We start from the raw sequence: 25040 nt of genomic DNA on the forward strand, positions 1-25040 counted from the left end.
TCTGTTGCTCTTCCTTTATTCCTGGTATTCCATGTTTTCCATGATATCACTTCCCTGAATAATAGAATATTATTTAGCTTTTGTTTTAGAGGAGGTTTTCTGGCAAAGAAGTTTCTTTGTTTTTCTTCATCTTGGAAGCACGCTTCTTTCACCTTCATTCCTGAATGATATTTTCTCTGGACATAGAATAATGTATTTATAGTTTTTTTTCCTTAAGCACTTTAAAAATATTCTACTTCCCTCAGACTTCCATGATTTCTGATGAGAAATCAGCAGTAAATTCCAACTGTTGTTCAACTATATATAATGCATCCTTTTTCTCAGGCTGCTTTCAAGATTTATTCTTTTCCTTTAGTTTTCAGGAGTCTGATGATGTGTCTAGGCATGAATTTATTTGTATCCTTTTTGGGATTTGCTAGGTTTCTTGAATCTCTAAGTTGATACCTTTTACCAAATTTTGGAAGTGTTCAACCATTATTTCTTTTCTTTTTTTTTTTTGGCGGTACGCGGGCCTCTCACTGTTGTGGCCTCTCCTGTTGCAGAGCACAGGCTTCGGACACGCAGGCTCAGCGGCCATGGCTTATGGGCCCAGCCGCTCCGCGGCATGTGGGATCTTCCCGGACTGGGTCACGAACCCGTGTCCCCTGCATCGGCAGGCGGACTCTCAACCACTGCGCCACCAGGGAAGCCCAACAACCATTATTTCTTAAAAATGTTTTCTGCCCTACACTCTTCCCCCGTCCTTCTGGGACTCAGGCAACATGAATGTTAGACCATGTATGTATGTTTTCCCACAGGTCTTTGAGGCTCTCTTCTTCCTTTCTTTTTTCTCTGTTTTTCAGATATGATAATTCCTATTGATTGATCTTACAGTTTAATGCTATAGAGTCCATCCAGTGAATTTTTTCAGTTCTTAAATTTCCATTTGTTTCTTTTTTACATGTCCTATTTTTTTTTTACTGAGACTTATTCTTTACATTTATTTCAAGAGTATTCACTTTTACTTCTTAGAACATGGTTATAATAGATACTTTTAACTGCCTTTCTGATAATTCCATTATCTTTGCCATCTTGGAGTTGACATCTGTTGGCTTGTTTTTTACCTTGCAGATTAGTTAGATTTTACAGGTTCTTTTTTGAGTGATTTTGGATTCTGTCTGGATCCAGTATTGAATGTTATGAGACTCTAGATCTTGTTTAAATCCTAAGGAGAATGTGAATTAAAAAAATTTTTTTTAATTAAAAAAATTGTTTTTTGTAGCAAATAGTTTTATGTTCAAATTGCAAATTCTGACTTACCGTTTGTAGGCTGCTGTTTCTGTGTCAGTTCAGTCCTTAAAGAGTTTGCCCATGTTATTTGGATCTGTCTGTGTGTGCACCATCTAGTGGCTGTTCTGTGACCTGGGTGGTGGTTTACTCCATAGTTCAGTTCTCAGAGCCTTTGGTATGGTGACTATGGTCAGATCTTGCATGTCCAGCTTAGAATAGAACCCAGTAGTTCATATACAGCTTTTATAGGATCTCTTTCTTGAGTTCCTTTGTCTCTTTGATTTCTCCCCAGATTTCAGAATCCCCTGAGTCCTTCTTCCTGAAAACTGGCTAGAAATCATGGACCTAAATTCCCTTGGTCTAAGACACAGTTCCTGCAATTGTGTCTGTGTCTGGTGCCAAACATTGGGAGGACAGAGAGAGAAAAAGTATAATGAGAATTTGTATCATGCTTGCGAGACCACAGCACTTCTGGTCAGAGGGTGTGATTCCCCTCTTTCAGAGTTTTAGGTGCCTGCTTGGCCACTGCTGTTATCATCATTACTACCTCTGTAGCTTCTGTTTCCACTGAATTGCCTGAGGGTTGGGGCAGAAGACAACTGTGAAAGAAGGGGGGTTTTCCTCACTCTTTGACCCTTAGGAATTTGTTTTTTTTTTCATTTCTCAGAACAGAAAGAAGACTGTACCTTGATATTAATATTGTACTCTGGCTTTCTTAGTGTTTACATGATGTATCACTTTCTTTCCTTTTACTTTTACCAATCTGTGTCTTTATATTTAAACTGGATTTCTTTTAGATATTCTATACCTGCCTCTTATATTTTCATCCATTCTGACCTTGTCTTTAACAATTTAAAATTTAATGTATATATTCATATGTTTTATCATCTTGCTGTTTGTACTCTATATATCCCATCTGTTCTTTGTCCCTCTTTTCTACTTTAATCCTGACTTTTCAATTAATTGCTGATTTTATTTTGCATTCTATTTTGTCTCTACGTATTGGCTTTATTTTTTGTTTGCTCTAGAGTTTACAGTATACATCTTCACCTTATCATAATCTATTTTCAGAATTTTATACTGCTTTCCATATAATGTAAGAACCCTACAGTAATTCCATTTCCTCATTCCTGTCCTGCTAACTACTGTCAAAATTTTACTTCTGCATTTGTTATAAATCCCACTTTTTTTTTAAACAATCAGATATCTTTTCAATAAATTACAGAGAGGAAAAAGTCCTTTTACTCATATACTTAACTATTTACACAACTCTATTCCTTTATGTAGATCTACATTTTCATCTGGTATCATTTTCCTTTCTCCTGTAATGAAGATTTCTTACAGTGCAGCTCTTTAAGACTTCTTATAGTGCATGTCTGTGGGAAATTCATAAAAATCTCATAACATTTTTATTTTGAATTTATCTTCTCTACATTTAGAATTCTGGGTTGACAAGTTTCTTTTTTCCTTTCAGCATTTTGAAGCCATCATTCCATAGTTGCCTGGATTGAACAGTTTTGGCCTGGCCATTATTTCTTCACTTTTTTATTTTTTAAAACATTTATTTATTTACTTGCTTACTTATTTATTTATTTATTGCTGTGTTGGGTCTTCGTTGCTGCACATGGGCTTTCTCTAGTTGTGGTGAGCAGGGGCTACTCTTCGTTGCGGTGTGCGGGCTTCTCATTGCAGTGGCTTCTCTTGTGGAGCACGGGTTCTAGGCGCACGGGCTTCAGTAGTTGCGGCACGTGGGCTCAGTAGTTGTGGCTCACAGGCTCTAGAGAGCAGGCTCAGTAATTGTGGCTCATGGGCTCTAGAGCACAGGCTCAGTAGTTGTGGCGCACGGGCTTTGTTGCTCCGCAGCATGTGGGATCTTCCTGGACCAGGGCTTGAACCCATGTCCCCTGCATTGGCAGGTGGATTCTTAACCACTGCGCCACCAGGGAAGCCCCTCTTCACTTTTTTTATTATCTCCTTTTAGTATTACAGTTACTCATGGTTGATCACATGATATAATCCCATTGAGTCTGTTCATTTATTTGCTTCATTGTATATATATTAGATTCTAATGCTTTCTTAAAGTTCACTAATCTTTTCTTCTGCATTGTTTAATTTGCTGTTAATTATGTCCAGTGAGAACTTTTCATTTTAGATATTTATCATCTCTAGAAGTTCCATTTCATTCTTTTTTCATATCTTCCATTTTTCTCATACTTTTAATTTCCATTACATCCTTGTTCATAGTTATAATTGTTTTAACATGTGCATCCTTATTCTATCATTTGTATCATCTCTGGATCTGTTTCTGTTGAGTGATTTTTCTTGGTATGACTCATGTTTTCCTACTTGTCATTTTTAATAATTTTTTAAAATATTTATTTATTTATTTTTGGCTGCTTCGGGTCTTAGTTGTGGCACACGGGATCTTTGTTGCGGTGCATGGGCTCCACAGAGTGAGGGCTCTTCGTTGCGGTGCACGGGCTCTCTAATTGAGGTGCGTGGGTTCAGTAGTTGTGGCACATGGGCTTGGTTGCCCCATGGCATGAGATCTTAGTTCCCCGACCAGGGATCAAACCCGCATCCCCTGCATTGGAAGGCAGATTATTGACCACTGGACCACCAGGGAAGTCCTCTAATAATTTCTGATAGGATGTGGAACATTGTTAATGTTACATTGTTGATTATCTGGATTTTGTTATCTTCCTTTAAAGGGTGGCAGTTATTTAAGTTACTTGTGGATCCCTTGGTCCTTTTTGAGTTTTTTTGTTTTTCTCTTTTTTCCTTTAGCTTTACTAGGATGCATTTAAAGTAGCTTTTACTCAAGGATAGTTCAGCCCTGTTATGAAGCTCCCCACAGAATTCCCTAAATGATTACCAAGGACTGTCCACTTTGTCTCCATGATTATGAACCTTGGAAATTGTTCAGCTTGAAACTCCCATTTTTATTTGCCCAGCATTGTGGAGTTTTACCCTATGCATGTTCCTAGTACTCAGCAAAAACTCAAGGGGATTCATGTGTAGATTTCTGGGGCTTGTTCTCTTTATAGCTCCCTTTTCTTCAGAATTCTGCCTTGCAGCCTCCAGGCACCTCATCCTCCCTGAACTGATTTTAATCTCCTCCATTTAGCAATTATGTTCTTTCTCTGTACCTATAGTCAGGAAGTGCCTCTAATTAAAAAGCTGGGTCAGTTGTAGGGATCACATTTTTCTTAGAGATCACAGTTCTGCCCTACCAGTTGTTCAGTTTTTGGGACCATTCTTTTTGTTTATTTTGTCTGGTTTTCTAATTATTGGTGGCTGGAAACTATATTATGTATTAATATACTCTTTAAATTTTCTTCACTCTTGCATGTTTATTTTTCTATAAGGAATATGAAAATCAGCTTATCTCACTTTTTAAAAATCCTCTTTGTATTTAATGTGATCTGATATCTTTAGAATATTGAACCCTGATAGCCAAGGACAGCAGCATATACCTTTCTCATTTATAATTTTATCCTATTAAGCTAGTATCTCTCCCTATTTTATTATGATTTTTTTTTACCAAAAATAGATATTTCTTATCTTCTCATGCCTTTTTCCTTTTTTCTTTCTTTCTTTTTTTTTCTTTATGCGAGTCATCATACCTTTTTTCTTTATTAGTATGGTGACTTACATTTATACACTTCCTAACATAGAACCCATTCCTAGTATGAAACCCCCTCAGTCATAGTCATTATTACTTTAAATAAACTACTACATACTATATGCTTGATATTTTAGTTTGGACTTTTGTATAGATTCTTGGATTACTTTTGACTATTTCAGTATTCAAATTCCTAGCACTCATTTAGAATCCTTAAATATGACAGGCTTAAAGTTCGTGAAAAGGGAAGAATTTTCAGAATGCATGAGGTAAATGCATCATCGTGGTATTTGGTTACTTTTAGCATCAGTAACATTTAAATGTATTAGTGTTCATGTTTTTGTTTCAAAATAATTAACATAATTTGTGCTCTTCATCTTGCTGATATGACAGGAACTTTTTTGTCAAGGAGAAATAGGATTTTTAAATTAAATCTTCTCAATAAAATGTGCTTGTTATATAGGTTGAACTTCTGTGGTCTATATTCATCAGAGAAAAAATTTAACCACCTATCTCCATATAGAACTGTCTCAGTTCTCACTAATTCAGTTACATGTTTTTCCTCTTTACAGGTGCAGTTTAACTTGCAGTTTACAAAACCAAGTACATCACTAGGAGATGTTCAATCAGGAACAACTGTTAGTATGCCTTGCTCAACTGATAAGGAAAAGTAAGCTCTTGACATAAAATTTAATGTTTGTAATTTTTTTTAATGTTTGTAATTTTGAAAGGGAGTTTTTATCAGTGTTTGAAAGCTATTATGACCACTTATTTATGTAACGTTTTAAGTTGCTGATCAGTGGGATTTGACTTAGTCCCTTTTAGCTATAAGAAAGAGGTTTCTCACATTTTTTAAAACTGTAGAATAGACATATAGTAAAATTTAATTTTTTAAAAGGGATTTTCCTACATAACTGAAGAACACCCTTTCATATATTCTTGGGCAAATAGATAGAAATGTTTTAAATTCCTCAGAGTTGGCTGTTTTGCTTTTGTTTTCCTGTATGGCTGTGTCTGTCTCTAGAAGCTTTTTGTTTTTCTGAGTAATTGCTTCCAGTGTAAAGTAAACTGAGAAATCAGCTGGTTAAACTGTTAGAATTCTGGGGTAGCTAAGAGTAAAAGGGTTTGTGAGGTTGCCCCCTAGCCAAGCTAACATAAATAAGCTTTAGTGCCAATTTGTGACTTCTGTTTTGCCTACTCAGAGATTCTTTGCCTGTTTTTTTAGATCTTAAGCAGGTTTTATGTACTGAAGTTTGCTGAATCAGTGAGTTGTAGCTAGAGTCAACAACTTATAGATGCAGACTTGTCTCTCTGGGTAGTCTTTGTTTGTAATACTGTTTTCTTATTGTGCCTTTATTTACTTAAAATGTAATCGCTTTAAGGCCTGTCTGCTGGCACTCATTATCATGAGCTATCACCATCCCCAGTATATTGCAAACTAAAAAATTACTGTCATGGCTCAGAGGCTTCTTATTCCAGCTCTCTTCACTCATTGGCTCCTCTAAAATTAGTACCACGATGAGTATTAAAATAGTTAATGTTTATGAGCCTCTGTTTTTTAAAAGTGAGAATTCTTTGAAGTCCAGGAATGTATGTGCTTGTTATATTTAAGCTCATATTTGTTAGTGGCAGAGCACCTAGAATTCATATTAATGGTAGAACACCATGATGTTTATATGTTTACCTCCATCATACACACTAAGAACAATTTTACTTACAGATCATATTTGTGGTACAAAATCAAACATAATCATGTGTCCATAAAATTGGGACTGTTCAGCTATTTTGAGATTTTTGTTTAGAATTGGTTTGTTTTGTTGTCAGCTAGTAACAAGTGGCAAAGGTTAAAGAAAAAATTTTAAATTGGAAAAGACACCTATTCAGCCACTTAATTCTTTTCTGAAAATTGGGAAAAGACCATCATTTAATTTTAAAGATAAAATGTCATTGTTTTGCAAGAGCCCTGAACTTCTTCTTGCAGGTGTACTAATATAGAAACTGTTAATACTAGACAGATTTAGAAAGAAGGAATATCGTGGTTGAAAGAGGAAAAATACAACTACAGAAATATCCCCTCCTTTGTTTTTTCAAAATTTCATATTTGTATTCATCCGACCAGAATTCATTATTGTACAATGTGTATTAATGTTTAATAATGACAACTTTGAAGCATAACAAAATTTTGAGGAGCTTTTGGTCAAAGGAAAAAGATAACTTACTCTTTACTGGGAAGAAGTATACTTTGGCTTATGAATAGATAAATTATTTGCTTAAGAACCCAGTGAAAAATGGGATTTGTTTTGAACAAATGTGTATGTATGTATATGTATATAGATTAAACATTCAAACTTTACTGAAGAGAAAGTAAGAGTTTGTTAAAATAAGTAAATAATTACTATTTTCCTTTCAAGTGGTGAAAATTTAGGGCTGGAATCCAAATATCTGAAGAAAAGGGAAGACAGCATTCCTTTACGTGGGCTCAACCAAAATCTATTTAATAATCCAGGTGAGAAGACATTTCTGAAATGGATTGTACACTGTGGTTTAATTAAATGTATTATATAAAGACTTAAGTGAATGCAGATAATCTTTTTTTGTCCTCATTTGCAGACCATCAGAAAGACGGCACTTTAGGAGCATTACAGACATCTTCCAAACCCGTAGTACTCCCTTCTACATCTTCAGCGTATTTCCCTGGGCAGCTACCAAACAGTTAATCCTAGTGTCATCTTTTACTTTTATTGAAATTTTAGAAATTCAGCATGTTTTTAATATAGAAACAACACAGATGAAATTCCGAATAAGCAAGTTTCAAAGTTTACTTGAGCTACTGTATTAGATTGTTTGGATCCTTTAAGTACTGCTGTCGTTTATGCAGTTTAGAGGGGCATATTTGTACTAGGGAATGGGTGAAGATTCTTTTTAGTTTGGAACATGGTGTTTTGTAGAATAATAGTATGAATTTTATTAAACTAATCCTTAGAAATTCTCAGAAGTTCTAAGGAAAGAGTTGATCCTTGTGAGGGACATTCTAATCATATTCAATAACTCAGTTAATTAAAACCTGCTCAGATATATATACTAGTATGAAACCAAAGAATGCTATCAATTCATTTTATCATTTTCATTAGTACAATAAAAGTTTTAAATTTGCCACCTGAGAATTTTAAGGGAAAATAATTATCTCTTGAGATATATTATTGATATTTACAGTAAAGGGAAAAGTCCTGAAATTACCTTAAATGAATAAATTCTTCATAGCAAGTAAATATTTTCCTTGATACCTTTAAATTATCTTTTGAATAAGTCCGTTAAGTAATTTTGATAAATTTATTGTACAGAAAATCTTGGACAGTCTAATTACATGACCAGATTAGGTACAAAGTGCTTTTAGTCATTTGAGGTGCAGTTTATGGATTTTAATGCTTCCTGGAAGTCTACAGTCATCCAGTTTTTCTCCTTCATTTGGAGTTTTGTTTGTTATGCAGTTAAATCTGTATTAGTGGAATATTTGTTTTAAAAATTAGTACTTACACAAAATATTTACTGAGAGCATCATGAATATTCATTTTGCTTATATCAAAATAGGTTCATTTTCATGTTTGCTTATTAGTAAAGTAGGCAAAATGAATAATGTTAGAAGTTATAACTTTCTTCTCTTCCCTATAATGAAAAGTTTCAAATAAGAATTGTTCCTTGGGAAAAATGAGGTAATTTAAAAAAATTCACCCAGGATCACAGGGTTGCATTTTGTTTTCTTACAGACAACCATCCAGTAGAGTAGCATTCTCTTAAGAAAACTCTAAATCATTTTGTTTGCAGAGATTGCTCATGCTTATGTGATACTTAAAAAAAATATTTTCAAGGACCTTATTACACACATGAGGAAGAGAGACATTTCAGGATATTGATGACCTACTAATGTTATTGGCTTCCATGGTAAGACAAAAAATATTTGCTAATTTTTTTACGAAGCCACAGTATTGAGTCTTTCCTTATGATACTTTTGAAACTGTTGGTAACCACAAGCTGTCTTAAACTAAAAAATTTAATAACCGTTATTAGGTAGTCACTTTTTATATATATTTTTTTGTCATTTAGATATACTATATTAGTAAGAATACTCAGTTATAATAACTTGAAAGCACTAATAATCTGGAAAGAAACTTTCTGGCAATATTGGAATCTTTCCTGTAAATAGTATGTAATATAAAACTTTGTGACAAGGGTTTGGATAGGATACATGACATACAGGTAGCTCTTTTTTTTAAATATAGATATCCTTTTCCATATCCACACATGGAAAACTGGGAGAATTCCCAAAAGATATAGAGATCATTTTGATATCAAACTTGCTAAAGACTTTTTGGTATTAAATATATATACACAGACTTTCGAGTGTGCTAATTATTTGCTCTACCTCTTAAACTTTTATTTGAAATTGTTTTGCTGTGTGCAGTTGTACATGTGTTAATAATCAAAATATTGCATTTAATGTATTTCTGTAAACTGTGAGCTTTGTTAATAAAGTATTAATATTTTGGGAATCTGACATGTAAACAGTATGTAAAAACAAACATAGGACTGACCTACAACACCTGTGCTTAGAAAATTAAGTACTTACAGTTAATTTATGAACTAAGTTTTCATTTCTTTGCTTTTGTCTTCTTACAACAGTATTTTATTGAGGGAAATGAAATGGATTCGAAGGGAGAAGGTATAATGCTTTGATTTGTTACTGTAAAAATATAGTAACAAAGCCAAAACAGGCCTCATAAGGGAATCACAGATCAAGACTTTCTTTAAAAAAAAATCATTAAAATATTTAATTTTATTAACAGAATATTTACATTTCTTTTAAGACCTTATTTAACCATAGTGAATGTTCCAAGTTTAAAAAGCATTAAGCAGTAACCACACATAAGATGAAAACAGTGTAAACTATACAATACTTTATGTACAATTTTTTTACAAAGTAACACTTTTTTAAATAATATAACTGGACACAAAAATATACACTTTAGAGAAATTCACATCAGTAATTGTATAAAGCTCTCTTCTAGGGTCCTGAAAATTTAGGACAAACATTAGCTCTGTAAATAAAGTGTTACTGTGACAGTCCTGAAAGGCCACTATATATATTTATCTACATATAGATATCACATTGACATTTTCAAGGCTACCAGCTTTACTATATAATTTTTAGATTATGTATTCAAGTGTTGAGGTTCTTATGATTATGCAAACATTAAAAGAATAGTGGTATAGTATAAGTAGCTGGGGAACAAATGCGAGCCAGCATTTAGATTTACAGGCTCCAAACACCCCAATTTAAATTCTAAATGGCTGATATTTTCTTATTTCAAAAACAGTAGTGAATAATGTTTAAAATAAAATTACTACAAACAAGCTTGAAACATGATTCAGATTTAATATAGTTTTCTTAAGAGTTTTGTTTTTTAAATGCAAACAGTTCATTTACCATTTCTTTACTTTAGTGCATCTGCATTAAGGCTTTGAATTATTTGACCCAAGATTTTACAATATTAAAATCTGACTCACGATTTTACAATGTTAAAATGAACAGTTCCACACTATACTACCTACTCTGTCTCACTGCGAGTCAGCATAAATAGTTAAAGCTCAACACCTGAAGGAAATGGTAGCAGAGACATTGCTAGTATCTAAGAAGTTACATATATAGTTTTAAGTTTTAATTAAAGGATGTATAATAAAACAAAAAGCTTAATGGCAAGAAACTGGTGCTAATAAACAAAAGGTTTCTTTTCAAAAGAAATTGTAACATCTTTGGAAAACTGTCCAGTTCTTTTCTTTAGTTCCCACGGAGTTCATGCAGATACATTTCTTAAGACAATCTTAAAGTACATTGTAGATGGAAATGGAATGTACGTCCAGAACTATAGGTGAAAACTAAGACCTGGGTGCTGATAGAAAAGTCTTCCTGATTTCGGTTGTCACACATTTGTGTCCTGGAGTAAAGGTTCTTTGGCCTCTCCTGGCGCTTGTGCACTATGAGGATGGCTGTGACTGCCACAGTGCTTTCTCCAACTGCTGGACCTTAAGCTTAAATTGGTATGTTCCGGAATAAACAAGGCAACAAGCAGAGCCAGCAGTACTGAACAGGCTCCAAAGAGGAAGGGGGGGCCAGGGATGATGGAATTCTGAGGAAGGAAAAGAGAATTAGGATTTTTGCAAAGACTTCTTTGTTCATAACAAGAAATTGCTTATCTTTTAGTAGTAACTGATTGCTGTGAATTATAAGCCGACTCCTCTCTTTCTTCATTAAAGCCACAGTTAGAAAAAACATTCCCTTTTCAAGGGGAAAAGAAACACTGTCACACTCTCAACGTAAAATTCTGGGGGATAACAGCTGACCCAAAAAACAGCCAAAAGATTTTTTAAAAACAAATACACGCAAAAATATATTGTCATTTATAGCATAAAATCTGAACACATTCTATGAACCTTCACTTAATTTGTTAGTTCAAGAGGAAAACAGGGAGATCTCACAAGTAAAATCAAGTAGCATATGATATTAACTACAGTAGCAGAATCAATTACCATTTTCTTTGTTAAAAAGGTAACTACATTCTCTAGTGACTGAAAGTAAGGAAAACACAGATAATGTCGTTACCATGAGAAGAATCAAACAGACCTGTGTTTTAGCCCCAAGTCACATTCATTCTTAGCAAAAACTTGCACTGCCAGTTTTACCTGTGTAGAGCCCACAGACAAACATTCTTTTTTATTTAAAAGTAGTCTTAATTGGTTAGAAGATTAGTGTAGAACTCTGCTAAATACAAGGGAACTAATGAATTGTTTGTACTGGCTAAAGTAATGTGTTTCGCTGTTAATGTTTTCAGTTGTATGGAGGGGAGTATAGCGAGCAAGTGAACAAAGATGTTTACCAGCACCGAACTGACTCTTCTACAGAAGGCAGACCTGATACAGGGAACCTCTAACATTCCAGAAGCCTCAGATGAAAGACAAACAGTAGTATAGACAAATGGCTGTTACCTATGCCACTAGGTATACTAAGACAAACTAGAATACATAAATAATTTTTTAATTATCCAGGGAAGAAAAGAACACACAGCCAATTTTATAAAGAATTACGTATATAGGAGGACATAGTCCCTTAGGCTTTGGTTTTAAGTGTTTTTATTCAATCTAAGAATCTCAAATAAAAGCTTTAGTGACCAAAAAACATCACCTTTCAATCCAGCCAAATGAACTATATTTTTATAATTACCTGTTCAAAGTGGTGCTGTGGGCTTGTGTTTGTTCCCAAGTCTGTTCCTGTCATTGGCAGTTCTTTAAGTTCCACATGGAATATGTAGAAAATGAATCCATAAAGGGCTGGTCCCAGACCATTGCATAATCCTCTAATTCCTGTTATCATCCCTTGAACGACACCTGAATTGTTTAAACAAGTTATTTAGTGTACCACTTATTTTTTCCTACCCTAGAACCGATACAAACATGAAATCACTTATTCTAAAGGCAAAACTTACCAGACACTAGCAACTTACTGCAGTGGCATCAAAATTACTTAGAAGCTCTACAAAGTATAGTGAGCTATCTGATGCAAATGTAAGCTCAGGTCTAATGTAGAAACAAGGGGGCAAAAGCACTGTATTTCCTTTAAAAAAAAAATATGTTGGCTCAAAATCAGCATGAGTTCATAAGCACAGCTGTTAAAAATTCTGTCCCCAAGCAGCTACTTAAGACCCCAAATATAGCCCCTTTTTATAGAGTTTGATTTTTGTTTACCTCTGGGATCTTATCCCAAATTTAAAATGCAGCTTGATTTGGCCACAGGCCTTTCCTTATTTATAACTAAGTGACCTCTGCCACTCTTTTGTAATGCCCCTGTTTTTCCTTTTGACATAAACAGGCTTTTCAAAGAATTATTCCTCACCTATTAGTATTTTAAGAATTAAGTGTTCCTGCCACAAAAGTGTAAGACAATAAAAATACATTTTCTATGTGTCTTAGGTGACAAACATACAGTGTTAATGAAAGGGTTATCTGCATATCCCTGAGATGTCTAGAACATCATAGCATATTGTTTATGTAATAAATAAATGGTTAGTGAATATAAGGTGACTAATTTACAGTGAGAGACAAGGTTATCTCCCTAAGGATAATACCCTAGAATCTGCTTTTCCTCTTTACAATGAAAGCAATTTATTTATTTTTAAAAAATTTTATTGCAGTATAATTGATTTACAATGTTGTGTTAGTTTCAGGTGTACAGCAAAGTGAATCGGTTATACATATATCCACTCTTTTTTAGAGTCTTTTCCCATTTGGGCCATTACAGAGTATTGAGTACAATGAAAGCAATTTAAAATTCTCTACCCTGAAGATACACTTATGTTTCAGAACTTAGGAAAGAGACAGAACAGAGGATTAGAATATTCTGTATTTTTAAATAATTATCATTGGGTCTTATCAACTCACCTTGTTGATCAGCATCAGCAGTTCGTGAGACAAGTGCACTGACAGCTGGAAAGGTAATGCTAGACATGGCTGCCACTGCCCCAGCAGCCCACATCATCCTGCAATCAAAAGCAGCAAAACAAAAATAGTATGTTATTATTATTCTCCATTGTACCTGTCAAAGTCAAAATACATACTTAAGTAAGAGAAATGGCTGTGGTACAGGAAAAAGAACTATACTTGCTCTTCCTTCTTTCCTATGTGACTGGACAAGTCACTTAAAAGTCTAACCCTGTTTACTCTTCTAGAAAGCAGAAAAACAACGACTTATTCACAAGAATGCTGTGGGTTTCAATGTAGAATTGGGATATCACACATCACATCTAAACTGTAAAGTGTGTTGGGTATTATTTCTGCAGGACTTGGGCGGGTGGGGAGAGAATGTTGAGAAACATCATTAAATGTTTCCAAACGTTCACTAGTAGAACGGCAGGGTTCCCAGAGACCTGTGATTCAGTGCGAAGAAATCACTAATTTGATCTAAATGTGCTACTGGCTTGATGTTTAAAAGAAATGTTTTCGATAAATTGTGAGCACCTCTCTTGCAAGGCTAGACAGAAAAATAAAACATCCATCAAAACACACTCTTGGTGCTTACTCATATCCAAGTCCAAACAGAGATGATGGGTTCAGTTGAATGAAACACTACTGCACATTGTGGAGTTCAGTCCTGTAATACCTGAGCACAAAGGTGTGCATGCGCAACCTGACAGCAGCACTATTACCATCACCTCCCTGCAGGAAACCAGACTGGCAAGAAAAGCAGAGAGCTTTCCCAGCATAAAGCCGGGACCAAAACAACTGGACTTCTGGTTTGCCATCAGTAATGATCACTGGTGTTACTCAACTTTTTTTTCCTAACCTTGCTGCTTTGGGATTACATGTGTTTTTCTGACAAACTAAACTGGATTAAATGCTCATTAGAAATTGAAAAACTCCATCTCATTCAAAAACCCAACCTGTTGCTTAGATACAAAATGTCACTCTGCTATCCTCGAGCCACTATAGAGTATACAAATACACAAGTGAGAAAGAAACCTGTGTTATATACACTTTGAGAGGAAAAAAAAACATATTAAGAGACAGATTAAAGTCTAAGCCTTAATTGAGAAGCAAATTAAGAAATATAAAAGTTTTGTCAGTTACACCTCAATAAAGCTGAAAAAAACAAAAACACGGCAAACACCAAAATTAAGAAAATTAAAATATTTGTACCTACCAAGGTTCTGAACCGAAGCCATACCATGCCAGCTGTAATATTTGAAATCCCAGACCCAATAAAATGGTGTTCTTATTTCCAATTGACCTCATAAGTAAACTCAAGACTATGGTCTAGAAAATATGAAAAATCAAAGTGGCTTATTAGAATAGAATAAGCTTTTTAATACTGAAAAGAAAAAAAGCTATTTGGTGACCTATTTCAATCTATATTATAAAAGGACTATTACCACTTTTCTACATTTTGGCTTTTCAGCAACAATTGCCCTGAATATATCTGAGACCATTACTCCAGGTCATATAAGCAGATGAAAGGTGCCTCTGCTGACACAGATCCAGATTCAGGGAAAAAGTCAGAAAACTGAAAATAGAAAAGGTGAACTTCGTGTTCAGTACATTTCTATTGAGGACCACTTAAAATCAGAAATTGTAAACAGTAGGGTTGAAAGGTTCTAACTCATGGTTTAGAGATCCCTGTTATGTAATAGCTTTAAAAAAGTTTTTACAGATCCAAGTTAATCCAAAACGCTTATTCTCCTGACTAAATAAAGCTGAAACAGTATATCCTGTTTGTGAACTCATATATCCTTCACCTAAATTAACCTATTGCTGATGCTTTTATGAACAGTAGATCAGTTTAACAAGTATGACTTGGGAGTCGTGTAGGCTAATAACTAAGAACACAGCCTTGGGAAAAACAGACTTAATCATCATTTTGGCTCTAACCATGTGACCCTGGGCAAGTCACTTCACTCTGAAACTCAGTTTGGTCTTTTAAAAGACTGTGATAATAGTACCTATTTCAAAACTGTCATGTGAGTTAGATGAAATGATATACTTAGCATTGTGCCTGGCACATTTAATAAACAACATTATGAATTGGGTTTTCTTGCTTTTCTCTCAAAGTTAATAAAAATTCAGCAATCATTTGGGGACATTAGTATTAAACATACCCCTTAAGATAGCTATTAAGTTCATAGAGGAAGAAGTGAAAATAATTCAGGAAATCACTACTTGATGACTGGCTGATACTCTAAACTCAAAATTATCAAGTTTAAAATTCTTTAAATTGAGACAATCATTTAAGAGTTTAATCAGGCTTAATCACAAATAAGCCAGCGGGAAGCAAATGAAGATCCTTTTAAGGATTCTTGAACAATTAACACTCATAGCTTTCCTCTCTGAGATTTTCCCTTAAATCGGGTGAGCGTGAGATTGAATTCCACAAAGCACAGAGCCCTGGAGTACATTCTTCAACAACCACAGCTATGAAAGGGAACTCACCCAGAGCGAGCACTCAGAGAAGAAAAACTTCCTGTGTATATGATACTCTAACTGGGACATCGATTCTCTCCCAAGGGCAAGGACTTCCTTCTCATTTATCTTTGTATCCCCAGCACCTAGCATAAGTTCTTTTTTTAAAAAAAAAAAAAAATTTTAAAGAGAACAGAGAACCAAGAGAGAGAACCAAGTCGTAAAGGTTAAAATGACTTATGACTTAACCAAGATGACACAGCTAATTAACAGTTAACTGACATCAACTTTGGTCACTCGGTCAACAAATATTTGCCCAGTTCCTACTGTATCCAATGGCTATTCTAGGTCTGAGGGCACTGACCCAGGTCAGAGTACTGGTCAGCAAAGAGATTACCTCCTAGTAGAGGGAAAACGGAGGTAAGCATACTTATCAAACCAGATAACTCCAGGTTGTAGCTGTTCTAAGAAAATAAGACAGGGTAATGTGATAGAGGTGCTGCTCCAACCAGGATGTGCAGGGAAGGCCCTTCTGAGGCGACATCTGAGGCGAGAGCTGAGTGAGGAGGAGGAGGTATGTGAGTATCTGGGCAAAGAGTGCGCGGCTGCAGGTGAAGCAAGCACAAAGCCCTGGGCTGGAGTGTGTTCGACAACATGGAGAACGGAGGAAACGGGGGCTACGTCGAGAGCCTAGATTTCATTCTGGTTGTGACAGGAAGGGAATATTAAACAAGAGAGCACTATGGCTCAATTCCCACTTTACAGCAATTCCTCTGCCAAGTGGCAAACAAGCCGTAGGGAGACAAACATGGAAACAGACCAGATGGAGGCTACGGTCTTGGCTTAGACTAGGCTCCTAGTAATGGAGATGGTGAGAAGTGCTTCAATTCAAAATATGTTTTGGAGAGAAGTGAAAGGAGATACCATCTGATGTGCCGGATGTGGGAGAAGGAGAAAAAAAGTAATCAAGAATGGCACCAAGGTTCCTGGCCCCAACAGCCAGGAGAGTGGTGATGCCACTGGAACGAGATGAACAGCACTGGGTGGAAGGAAGCCAGGTTGCAGTCACAGCCATGTCAAGGGTGAGATGCCCAGCAGGTGTGTGACAGCACTGAGGAAATGTGTAGAACTATCTCCATGCACTCGTGTAAACGTTTATTGAGTGCAAATGTTGTGAACTCGTGCCTGCTAGTGCCAAGGAAGTGATGGGGCCTATGGCAAAGCAGAGAGCAAAGGCCCGAAGGGGACAGCAACCATGGGGCTTCCACTGAAGGTCACATTCATGTTACCACATCTCCTCATTTGGGGGAGAAGCTGCATTTCCATATTTTCATATCACACCTCCCAATTTTTAAATGCTTACTACTACTTTTTAAAGTTTTAAAATCACTATGGGAAAAAACCAATGACCTCTAATTTAGCACCTGCTGGGCTGCAGGCACACTGCAGGGTGTTAGAGTGACCAAGACAAATATAATTCTGACCTCGCAACCCTCCCGGAGCTCTACTAGAGCTCACAAAGCTACTGAGGCAAAAATAATAAACAGAGGTAAAATTCATAATATGGTGTATTCTGTACCATGATAGAGATACACCCAAGTTAATATGAGAGCTCAGAGAAGGTATACTTAGGGGGTGAAAGGGGGATGCAGTAAGGACGGCAGGAACAAAGGCACAAGAGCAAGCAAGAAAATAAAGAGAGGCAGGCTCTGTGCTACTGGAGAGGAGAGTCAAAGACACTAGTCTTTCACTTAGAGGTCAACAGGGGAGAAGTCATTCTCAACTGTATACTTGCCATAAATGAGAGCATAAGCTAATGCTTCTTCCTTTGGGGCTATAAATTTTACTTGATATTTTAATTCATATAATGACATAAACTTAATTATCAATATTTACATGCAGACTACATATGCCTATTCACCTGTTTTTGAAGTTCAACTAATTTTCTCACTTTGAGAAATGTGATTTTACATCTCAAAAACTATGCTTCTATGTAGGCCCCAAAAGCTGAATGGTCATTTAAGTACTGTATTCCTTGTAGACCATGTTTCTGTTTACAGTATCTGCTGTGCTAGCAATGCTGGCTGGGTCGTGGCTCATTCCTTCCAGATTCACAGCCCTCATGACCCTGCTGCTGCAGGGCTCTTTCCAACGCAAACCCAACCACGCCCCCTCCTGAGTTCACACGTCTGCCCTCCTGGATTCTGAGCTCTTAGGGACTGTTTTCCATCCTGTATTCCTTTGTGTCTGATGCAATCTACTGAGCAGAGGGAAAATTTCCTCTAAAGCACCTTCAACTCATCATTCAAGCAGTCTACAGTGTGCCCAAATTTACTAGGTGCCCACCTACAGCTTGCCTGCTCAGTTAAGTATGAAATGGAACTTAAGACCTTACAACTACTAACCTCTTTAAGTGTCATTATAGTAAATGTTAGCCTGTTCTCTTTAAGATCTAAATCAAATAAAATAGTAGCAAATCTAATCTCAGCAATATATGAAAAAGATAAGACATAATGATCAGGCTGGATTTATCTCAGGATTCAAGTCAGTTTAACATTTGATAATTCATCAAGCTCTAGTCTTAGTACACTTTCCTTTGTGTTCAGAGGTTTTTTTTTTAAGCTATTTTTATATATGGGCAACAATATATTTCCCCCCAAAGCTAAAGAGCACATTTCTGAGGCCTTGGGGGAAGTATATTATACAATTTAAATTTAAATTTGAAGCCTATCACTAAATCTACCAGAAATTCATAAATGATGAGATCTGCAGAAGCAATCCTACCTCCAAGATGGTGAAACATCCAAGAGTACTATTAAATGGACTTTACTTTCCATTTTAAGAGTAGAATAAAACAGAAAAAGCTGCAACCTAGTAGACTGGATCTAAGGTGGGAAAGAGTGTTAGAGTAGATTGTTTACAGAGTCTGGAAAAAACAAAGCCCGACAGAAAGAAATGGGAGGGGTTTTTTCCACAGAAAGGAGAAAGAGTGAAACTGAGATAGTCTGAAGGCCAGATGAAATATCTCCTAAGAAAATCCAGATTCTTCTGTTGATTAATATCTTATTCATCAAACAAGCACCAGCTACCAACTGGGTTTCCAAGATAAAAATACTTTCATGTCACTTCTCTGCTCAAAACCCTCCTATCTTCTTGTCAAGTCCTATGATGACCCAGAAGGCCGCACACAATCTGGTCCCTCTCCACCTCTCAGAATTCATCTCCTGACACTCTCTCCCTTGTTCACTCCACCAGAACCATACTGTCCCCTGGCTCTTTCTTACACATGCCAGGAATTGTCTTTCAGAGTTGTAGTTCTGTTCTGGCATATTCCAGTGGATAGTTCCTCCAGGTATTCCAGTGGATTGTTCCTCATTCCTTTGGTTCTCTGCTCAAATGTCACTTGTATCAGCAGAGCCTTCCCAACCCTCCCAAATAAAATAACATCCTGCCCCCAGCCACGCTCTACATCCCTTGTGCCCTTTTTCTCTATAGTTTTCATTACACCTGGTATGTTTACACTGACATGCTTACTCATTCTCTTATCCCACAAGAATGCAAACTTTACAACAGCAGGGATCATGAGCGCTTGACACATGATAGGTATTCAATAAATATTTACTGAATGAATCAATCAACAGTAGAACAAGACTAACGTAAAATTTCTGATTTTACGCAGGTGAATACGCTAGTGTAAATCAATAAACTGTCTTTCTGGTTTACACATCGTATGTTGATTAGTTCGTGTCAGTCCCCAAAATCTAATCAATACTACCTATACTAACAGAATTATGTTTCCGAACCTTCGAACATCTCTCCCTCTAACGAAAAAGAAACTCACCTGTGCAATAATGGAAAGAATGCCAAGGACTGCTATAAATGCTGCAACACTTTCTGGTGAAAATTTCATAATCTAGAAGGTTTCCAGAAAAAGTAACATTAATAAAATAAGCATAACAAATACCATACTAATGCAACTACTTGTATATTAACATTAAATCGGCCAGAAAAAGAAAATGCAATTCATTTGTAACCAAAGAACTCCTCAGAGGAAGAATCTGGCTTTCACTGAGGACCAAAATTATAATAAGTGTTAGATACTGAAAATAACAGCTACATAACTTAGATTAAGTAAATCTAAATCCCGTAATTTTGATTTCCTAAATAGGAGACCGCTATCAAGCATTCAAAATCCATTTTACAAATAAATATTGCACCATTTTGTGCTTTTTACAAGTACTGATAAAGGCTTAATCTCTGCCTAGTAAGATTAGTGTCAAGGAGAAAAGAACTAATGCTCTTATTTTGGCTAGCTGCTTTACAAATATATGCTCTAAATCACAAAGAGACTGGAGCAGGTGAATGGATTAAAGCATCCTATCACCTGTATAAGCTACACATAACATAAACAAGCTCAAATGACACACTTTGACAGGAAAATCATCTCTTTTTGCCTAAGCCAAAAGTCTTCATAGAAATGCATAAGGAACGTCAGCCACACTGAACAGGAGGTTAATTCTAGTGAGCAATTATTTTTAAAATGATAGTCATTTCTAAAAGTCCCTGCTCTTAAAGTTCTCTCAAGATTAAATATTTTGTATTAAGGCACTCAACAATGAAAGAAAAGTCCACCTTGGTAGAACAGAATTTTACCTGTCTGAGGTATAAAAAAAAGCTGGAATATTGGCCTGCCTCCGGTAAGTAGGAGAGAAACACCGTAATGCAGATCAGCAGCACTATGGAGTCCTGGCCCACTTTCTTTAAGGACTAGAAGAAGAAACAGACCAATACAAGGTTTTATATCAAAACACTGAACTATTCTTAAGAACATACAGAGATATCGTCTGGCAGTGTATATACAGATACCTAGTTGTCTTTTTTTCCCCCCAGTTTATTCTCATCCTCCCCAAAAGTATTCTGAAAAGTATTTCAAAATATTTTAAAAAATCCATCCCGATGTTTTCCCCAAAGAAATATCCACAACAAAACATTAATGCTGCGCTGAATCACACATTCATTTTTTTGTCAAAGTGAATGAAAAAGCATATACTTACTGCAAAGGGGTCAGCCTGTTCCCAGGAAATGGGCGCTCCCCATGATGCGGGCCGCATCTTCTCAGGTAATGACTCCGGCACAGCAACAAGGATAAAACAAATATCTAGCAGAGCTATCGCTGTAGCCAGGACCACCACCAAGCTGTCCCCATACACTCGCCCAAGATAAGCGCCAATTGCAGGGCTGGTTACCAAACTTGCAGCAAATGTTGCCGAAACCTGCAACAAACCAAGATCAATAGAAAGAGGTTAGGAAGGACATCTGGCTCCTTTACTTCCACACCACAGAGACTCTGACTTATGTCAGTCCTCCTGCTGCAGTTTCCCTTTCCTCCTCCTACCTGTGCCAGTTTTCTTATACTTTCTTCTTTTGCAGAAAGAGAAAAGAATTAGATTCTTAACTAAAAAATATGTAATAACCTCTAAGATAGTGGCTTCAAACTTTCTTTTAAGCCTTGGAGCCCTCTGTTTAAATAAATCCTACTGACAAACTTGTAAGTAAAAACATTTAAAAATAAAAAACTGTTTTAGTTGAAGAAGGGTTGGGGGCCTGGATTACCATCCAAACACCCAGCCCACCCCGACTGCCAGGCATGCTGGCCCCTAGGGTGCCTCCATAATCCCACAGTGCTCTGTGAACCGAGTCTAAAACAATACTCTAAGGAAATCCAATGCCACTGTGACTTTTCCCCCAATATTAAAGTTAAAATTAAATGAATGTTTACTTTGATACATATTTAAAGCTGGCTGAAATAAAGCTTAAAGACTTAAAAGTTTATCTTTTCAGCAGTAATAGTGTTAAGCCGCAGTACAAATCTGAACTTGGTCATCATTAGGTGGCAGGGTTAGGAAGAACGAGATCATCCATCCTTGGCATTGAGCCCATCTCTAACCATGTCTCTCTAACATCCTGAAGAAGCCCATACAAGTCTGGTGAAGATGCAGATTAAAGTATAGAAAACAGGGGGAGAAAAACTGTTAATCCCAGAAATATCTGGCCTACTGGACAGTGGCCTGCAAATCAACAATAGATGTGACAACAGGTAACAAATGATAGAGACCACATTCTTCAGAGGATAATTAGAAATTAATGTTATAGGTGCATGAGCTTCTGCTCCCTACTCTTGTGCTTTATTCTGTTTGTATGCTCTTTCTGACTTTTGCATGGAGGATTTAAACTTCACAGGAGTGCTTATTTACACAAGCACTTATTTGACAAGTACATAAAATTCTAATAACTATAAACATCTAGCTATCAACCCAAATGTTCATCAACTAGTGAATGGATAAACAAAATGTGGTATATCCTGTACAGTAGAATACTACACAGCAGTAAAAGGAACTACTGATATATGTATCGGCATAGATAAACCTCCTAAGATTATGCTAAGTGCAGACACAAAAGACTACATTTTGTATTATTTCATTTATATGAAATTTCTATTGAAAGCAAAACTACAGAGACAGAAGGTAGACTGGTGATTGCCTGGGGTCAGAGGTAAAGTGGAGACGGATGGCAGATGGGCCCAAGGGAACTTTTTGGGCTGATGGAAATGTTCTAAAACTGTATTGTGGTCGTATTTTGTTACAGTAGCTCTAGAAATTCATTACAGTGGACTGTGGTCTCAGAGAGCTCTGGCACTGGAGTTGGGAAAGGGGCAATGGTTCTCACTGTAAGCGTCAGTGAGGTATCTGGGAATAGGAGAGAGCAAAGGTCTAATCAGAGTGCAGGTACTTCATGTCATTTCCCTTCTCCTCGATTCTCCTCCCTGGTGGCTATTTTTTTCTGGCCAGACAGAAAGATGACCACAAAGATCACTTTATTCCCTTTTATCTGCAGCCATATTATTTCTAGAAGATTGAAACTGTCATTTACTAGATGTGCCTTCAATACATAAAGCTTCCAGGTTGAAACTATTAATTTCAAAGATTTGGCTATGACAAAATAAATTACCTTAGCAAAAACAGAAACAACCTGGACTGTGGGCATGTTGCAAAGCTGTATAAATTTACTAAAATTGATTTAACTATACACATAAAATGGACAAATTTTATGGTATGTAAATTATATCTCAATAAAGCTGTTTAAAAACATCCTGGCTATCATTAACTTCATATCATTTAATGTTCTTGAGTTTACAACTGATAGTTTTTTTGGTATGTTTCTCACTATAGGTATTTCCCTCCAAATCCTCTTAATTCCATGATTCTTTGTTATATTTTTTGATCTTTGAATCAAAGACAACAGACTCTCATAAAAGTAAGATTCAACCTGACACAATATTCAGTCCTTATTTAACAAAAGATGCTTGCTCCCTATCTGCTGAAGCTCATCACTGTCCTACTTCTGGCTAACAGTGATCTGTTAACTTATTTTATTTCTAGATTCGATAGACATTAAGTGTCCAGAATTTGGCAAACTACTGCCTGTGGGCTGAATCTAGCTATAAATGATTCTTCCACGTTAAAAGTGATATAAACACATGTCCACAAGCAAAAACAAAAGAATATGAGAGACAAACTTGCAAGTAGTAAATAAGCCAAAGAGATCCAATGCAAAGTAAAATGAATATAGACAATATTGTACTATAATTATGTAATGTGATAAATATAGCTATAACAGCAATCATATTACAATATATAAATGGATCAAAGTAACACTTTGTGCACCTTAAAGTCAAATAATGTTATTATGTCAGACTTATTCAATAAAAATTAATTATTAAAAAAGCTAAGTTAAAAAAAAAAAAAAAAAGAAAGAAAGAAAAGAAAAAATATGAGAGAGACTCTGTGTGGCCCAGAAAGCCACCAAGAAGGTTTGGGATCCCTGAGATGGGTGTTAACCTATTATATTTTAGATTAGCCATTAAATAATAGTAATTTTAAAACTCATTACATATTAAATAGTTCTTTTAGTATTCTATTAAAAAGAACTTATATAAGGTAAAAATATTCCACTGTAATTTCAAATCTGATATGTGTGACTAATACTGACTGAATGAAAATATCAAAACTTACATGGCTTTGTACTAAAAAAAATTTAATGTAGTCTAATGGATGATTTTATTATAAAATGTACTTATGCAAAAATAAATCTTATAATGCAAAGGCTTGCACTCCTTGTAATAAAAGACAAAAACACGGTGTTTTTCAGCAGACACAAAGGTACAGATTAAAAATACATACCAGTCCATAAGCCATACTTCTTTCATGTTCTTGGGTTATATCTGCTACATATGCAAATACCACAGAGAAAGTCACTGCAAAAACCCCAGAAACAGAGATAACAGCAAAGTACCACCTAGGATTGAAAGACAATTGACAAGAAATGGTTAGAAAACAATTACTATTACCTTAATCTTCATTTTTATAAGTGAACTAATGTACGTATAGCTAATTTCAGTCAACAGCTTACTAGGACAGTTCATAGATTAATTCTTCTATAAATCATAAGCCCCAGATATTATGTAAACAGGGCTAGATGGCCTTCGATAGCAACTCAGCTACTATGCGGGAATACTTAAAATTAGAAAATGTATTCAGGTCAATTTTTTACCCAATTGTTGAATTGTTAAGTGGCTTTGTTATTGTTTCTACTAAAAATAGCAACAAACTAGAGTCTACTATAATTCATCTATTACAATTTCCCATCATAGTACTACACAAAAAAACAAAATCCAGTAAATAAAACTGAGGGACAAGTTAGTCTATATTTATCTTGAGTCTATATATAGAAACTAGATGTTTTTCCATAAGTTATCTTTAGTTCTTCAAATGTTGGCAAAACAACCTGTATGGCAGTGTCCAAAATAAAATGAACAAAAGCTATTTTAAAAAGCAAATTACATTTTGCTATACATGATTCAAAAATAACCTGGCTGAGAATAAGAAGTCTCTATTGTAATGCTGATGTTTAGTTTTTAAAATCAAGTGAAATCATATTGCACTTTCAAAATATCATGCCACCGGGACTTTATTGCTTACCAATTTTTTTCTAACATGCTGCTTTCCACAGCAAATAACTTGTTCATGCCCTAGATTTGTTTGGTAAGATTTCATTTAAATGATTAGCATTCATCAAGGGTTTGGCCTTC

General features: G+C 35.7%; 2 protein-coding genes across 5 annotated transcripts in view; one reads left to right on the forward strand and one right to left on the reverse strand.

Annotated features, from left to right (window-relative positions):
- Nucleotides 1-10132, forward strand: part of SASS6 (SAS-6 centriolar assembly protein) — a 53124-nt gene extending 42992 nt beyond the window's left edge. The window contains exons 15-17 of the mRNA XM_022584234.2: nucleotides 5467-5564; nucleotides 7306-7400; nucleotides 7505-10132. Coding sequence (XP_022439942.2) covers nucleotides 5467-5564; nucleotides 7306-7400; nucleotides 7505-7611 — 300 coding nt within the window. The 3' untranslated portion in view covers nucleotides 7612-10132. The remainder of the gene's footprint in view (nucleotides 1-5466; nucleotides 5565-7305; nucleotides 7401-7504) is intronic.
- Nucleotides 10133-10600: 468 nt separating this feature from the next.
- SLC71A1 (solute carrier family 71 member 1) overlaps nucleotides 10601-25040 on the reverse strand; it is a 41107-nt gene continuing 26667 nt past the window's right edge. For 3 of the 4 annotated variants that reach the window (XM_089923290.1, XM_089923218.1, XM_022584235.3), the window contains 8 exons: nucleotides 24133-24247; nucleotides 20947-21165; nucleotides 20546-20659; nucleotides 19734-19805; nucleotides 14640-14752; nucleotides 13382-13479; nucleotides 12168-12331; nucleotides 10601-11076 (listed from right to left, as the gene is read on the reverse strand). In XM_089923290.1, the coding sequence (XP_089779416.1) occupies nucleotides 10870-11076; nucleotides 12168-12331; nucleotides 13382-13479; nucleotides 14640-14752; nucleotides 19734-19805; nucleotides 20546-20659; nucleotides 20947-21165; nucleotides 24133-24247 (1102 nt within the window). In that variant the 3' untranslated portion in view covers nucleotides 10601-10869. The remainder of the gene's footprint in view (nucleotides 11077-12167; nucleotides 12332-13381; nucleotides 13480-14639; nucleotides 14753-19733; nucleotides 19806-20545; nucleotides 20660-20946; nucleotides 21166-24132; nucleotides 24248-25040) is intronic. The other variant, XM_089923262.1, reaches the window with a different exon arrangement.

This window comes from Delphinapterus leucas, chromosome 1 (assembly GCF_059928025.1).
Source record: "Delphinapterus leucas isolate spDelLeu-1000000601 "Yukka" chromosome 1, BTC_Dleu_Yukka2, whole genome shotgun sequence".
Lineage (NCBI taxonomy): Eukaryota > Metazoa > Chordata > Mammalia > Artiodactyla > Monodontidae > Delphinapterus > Delphinapterus leucas.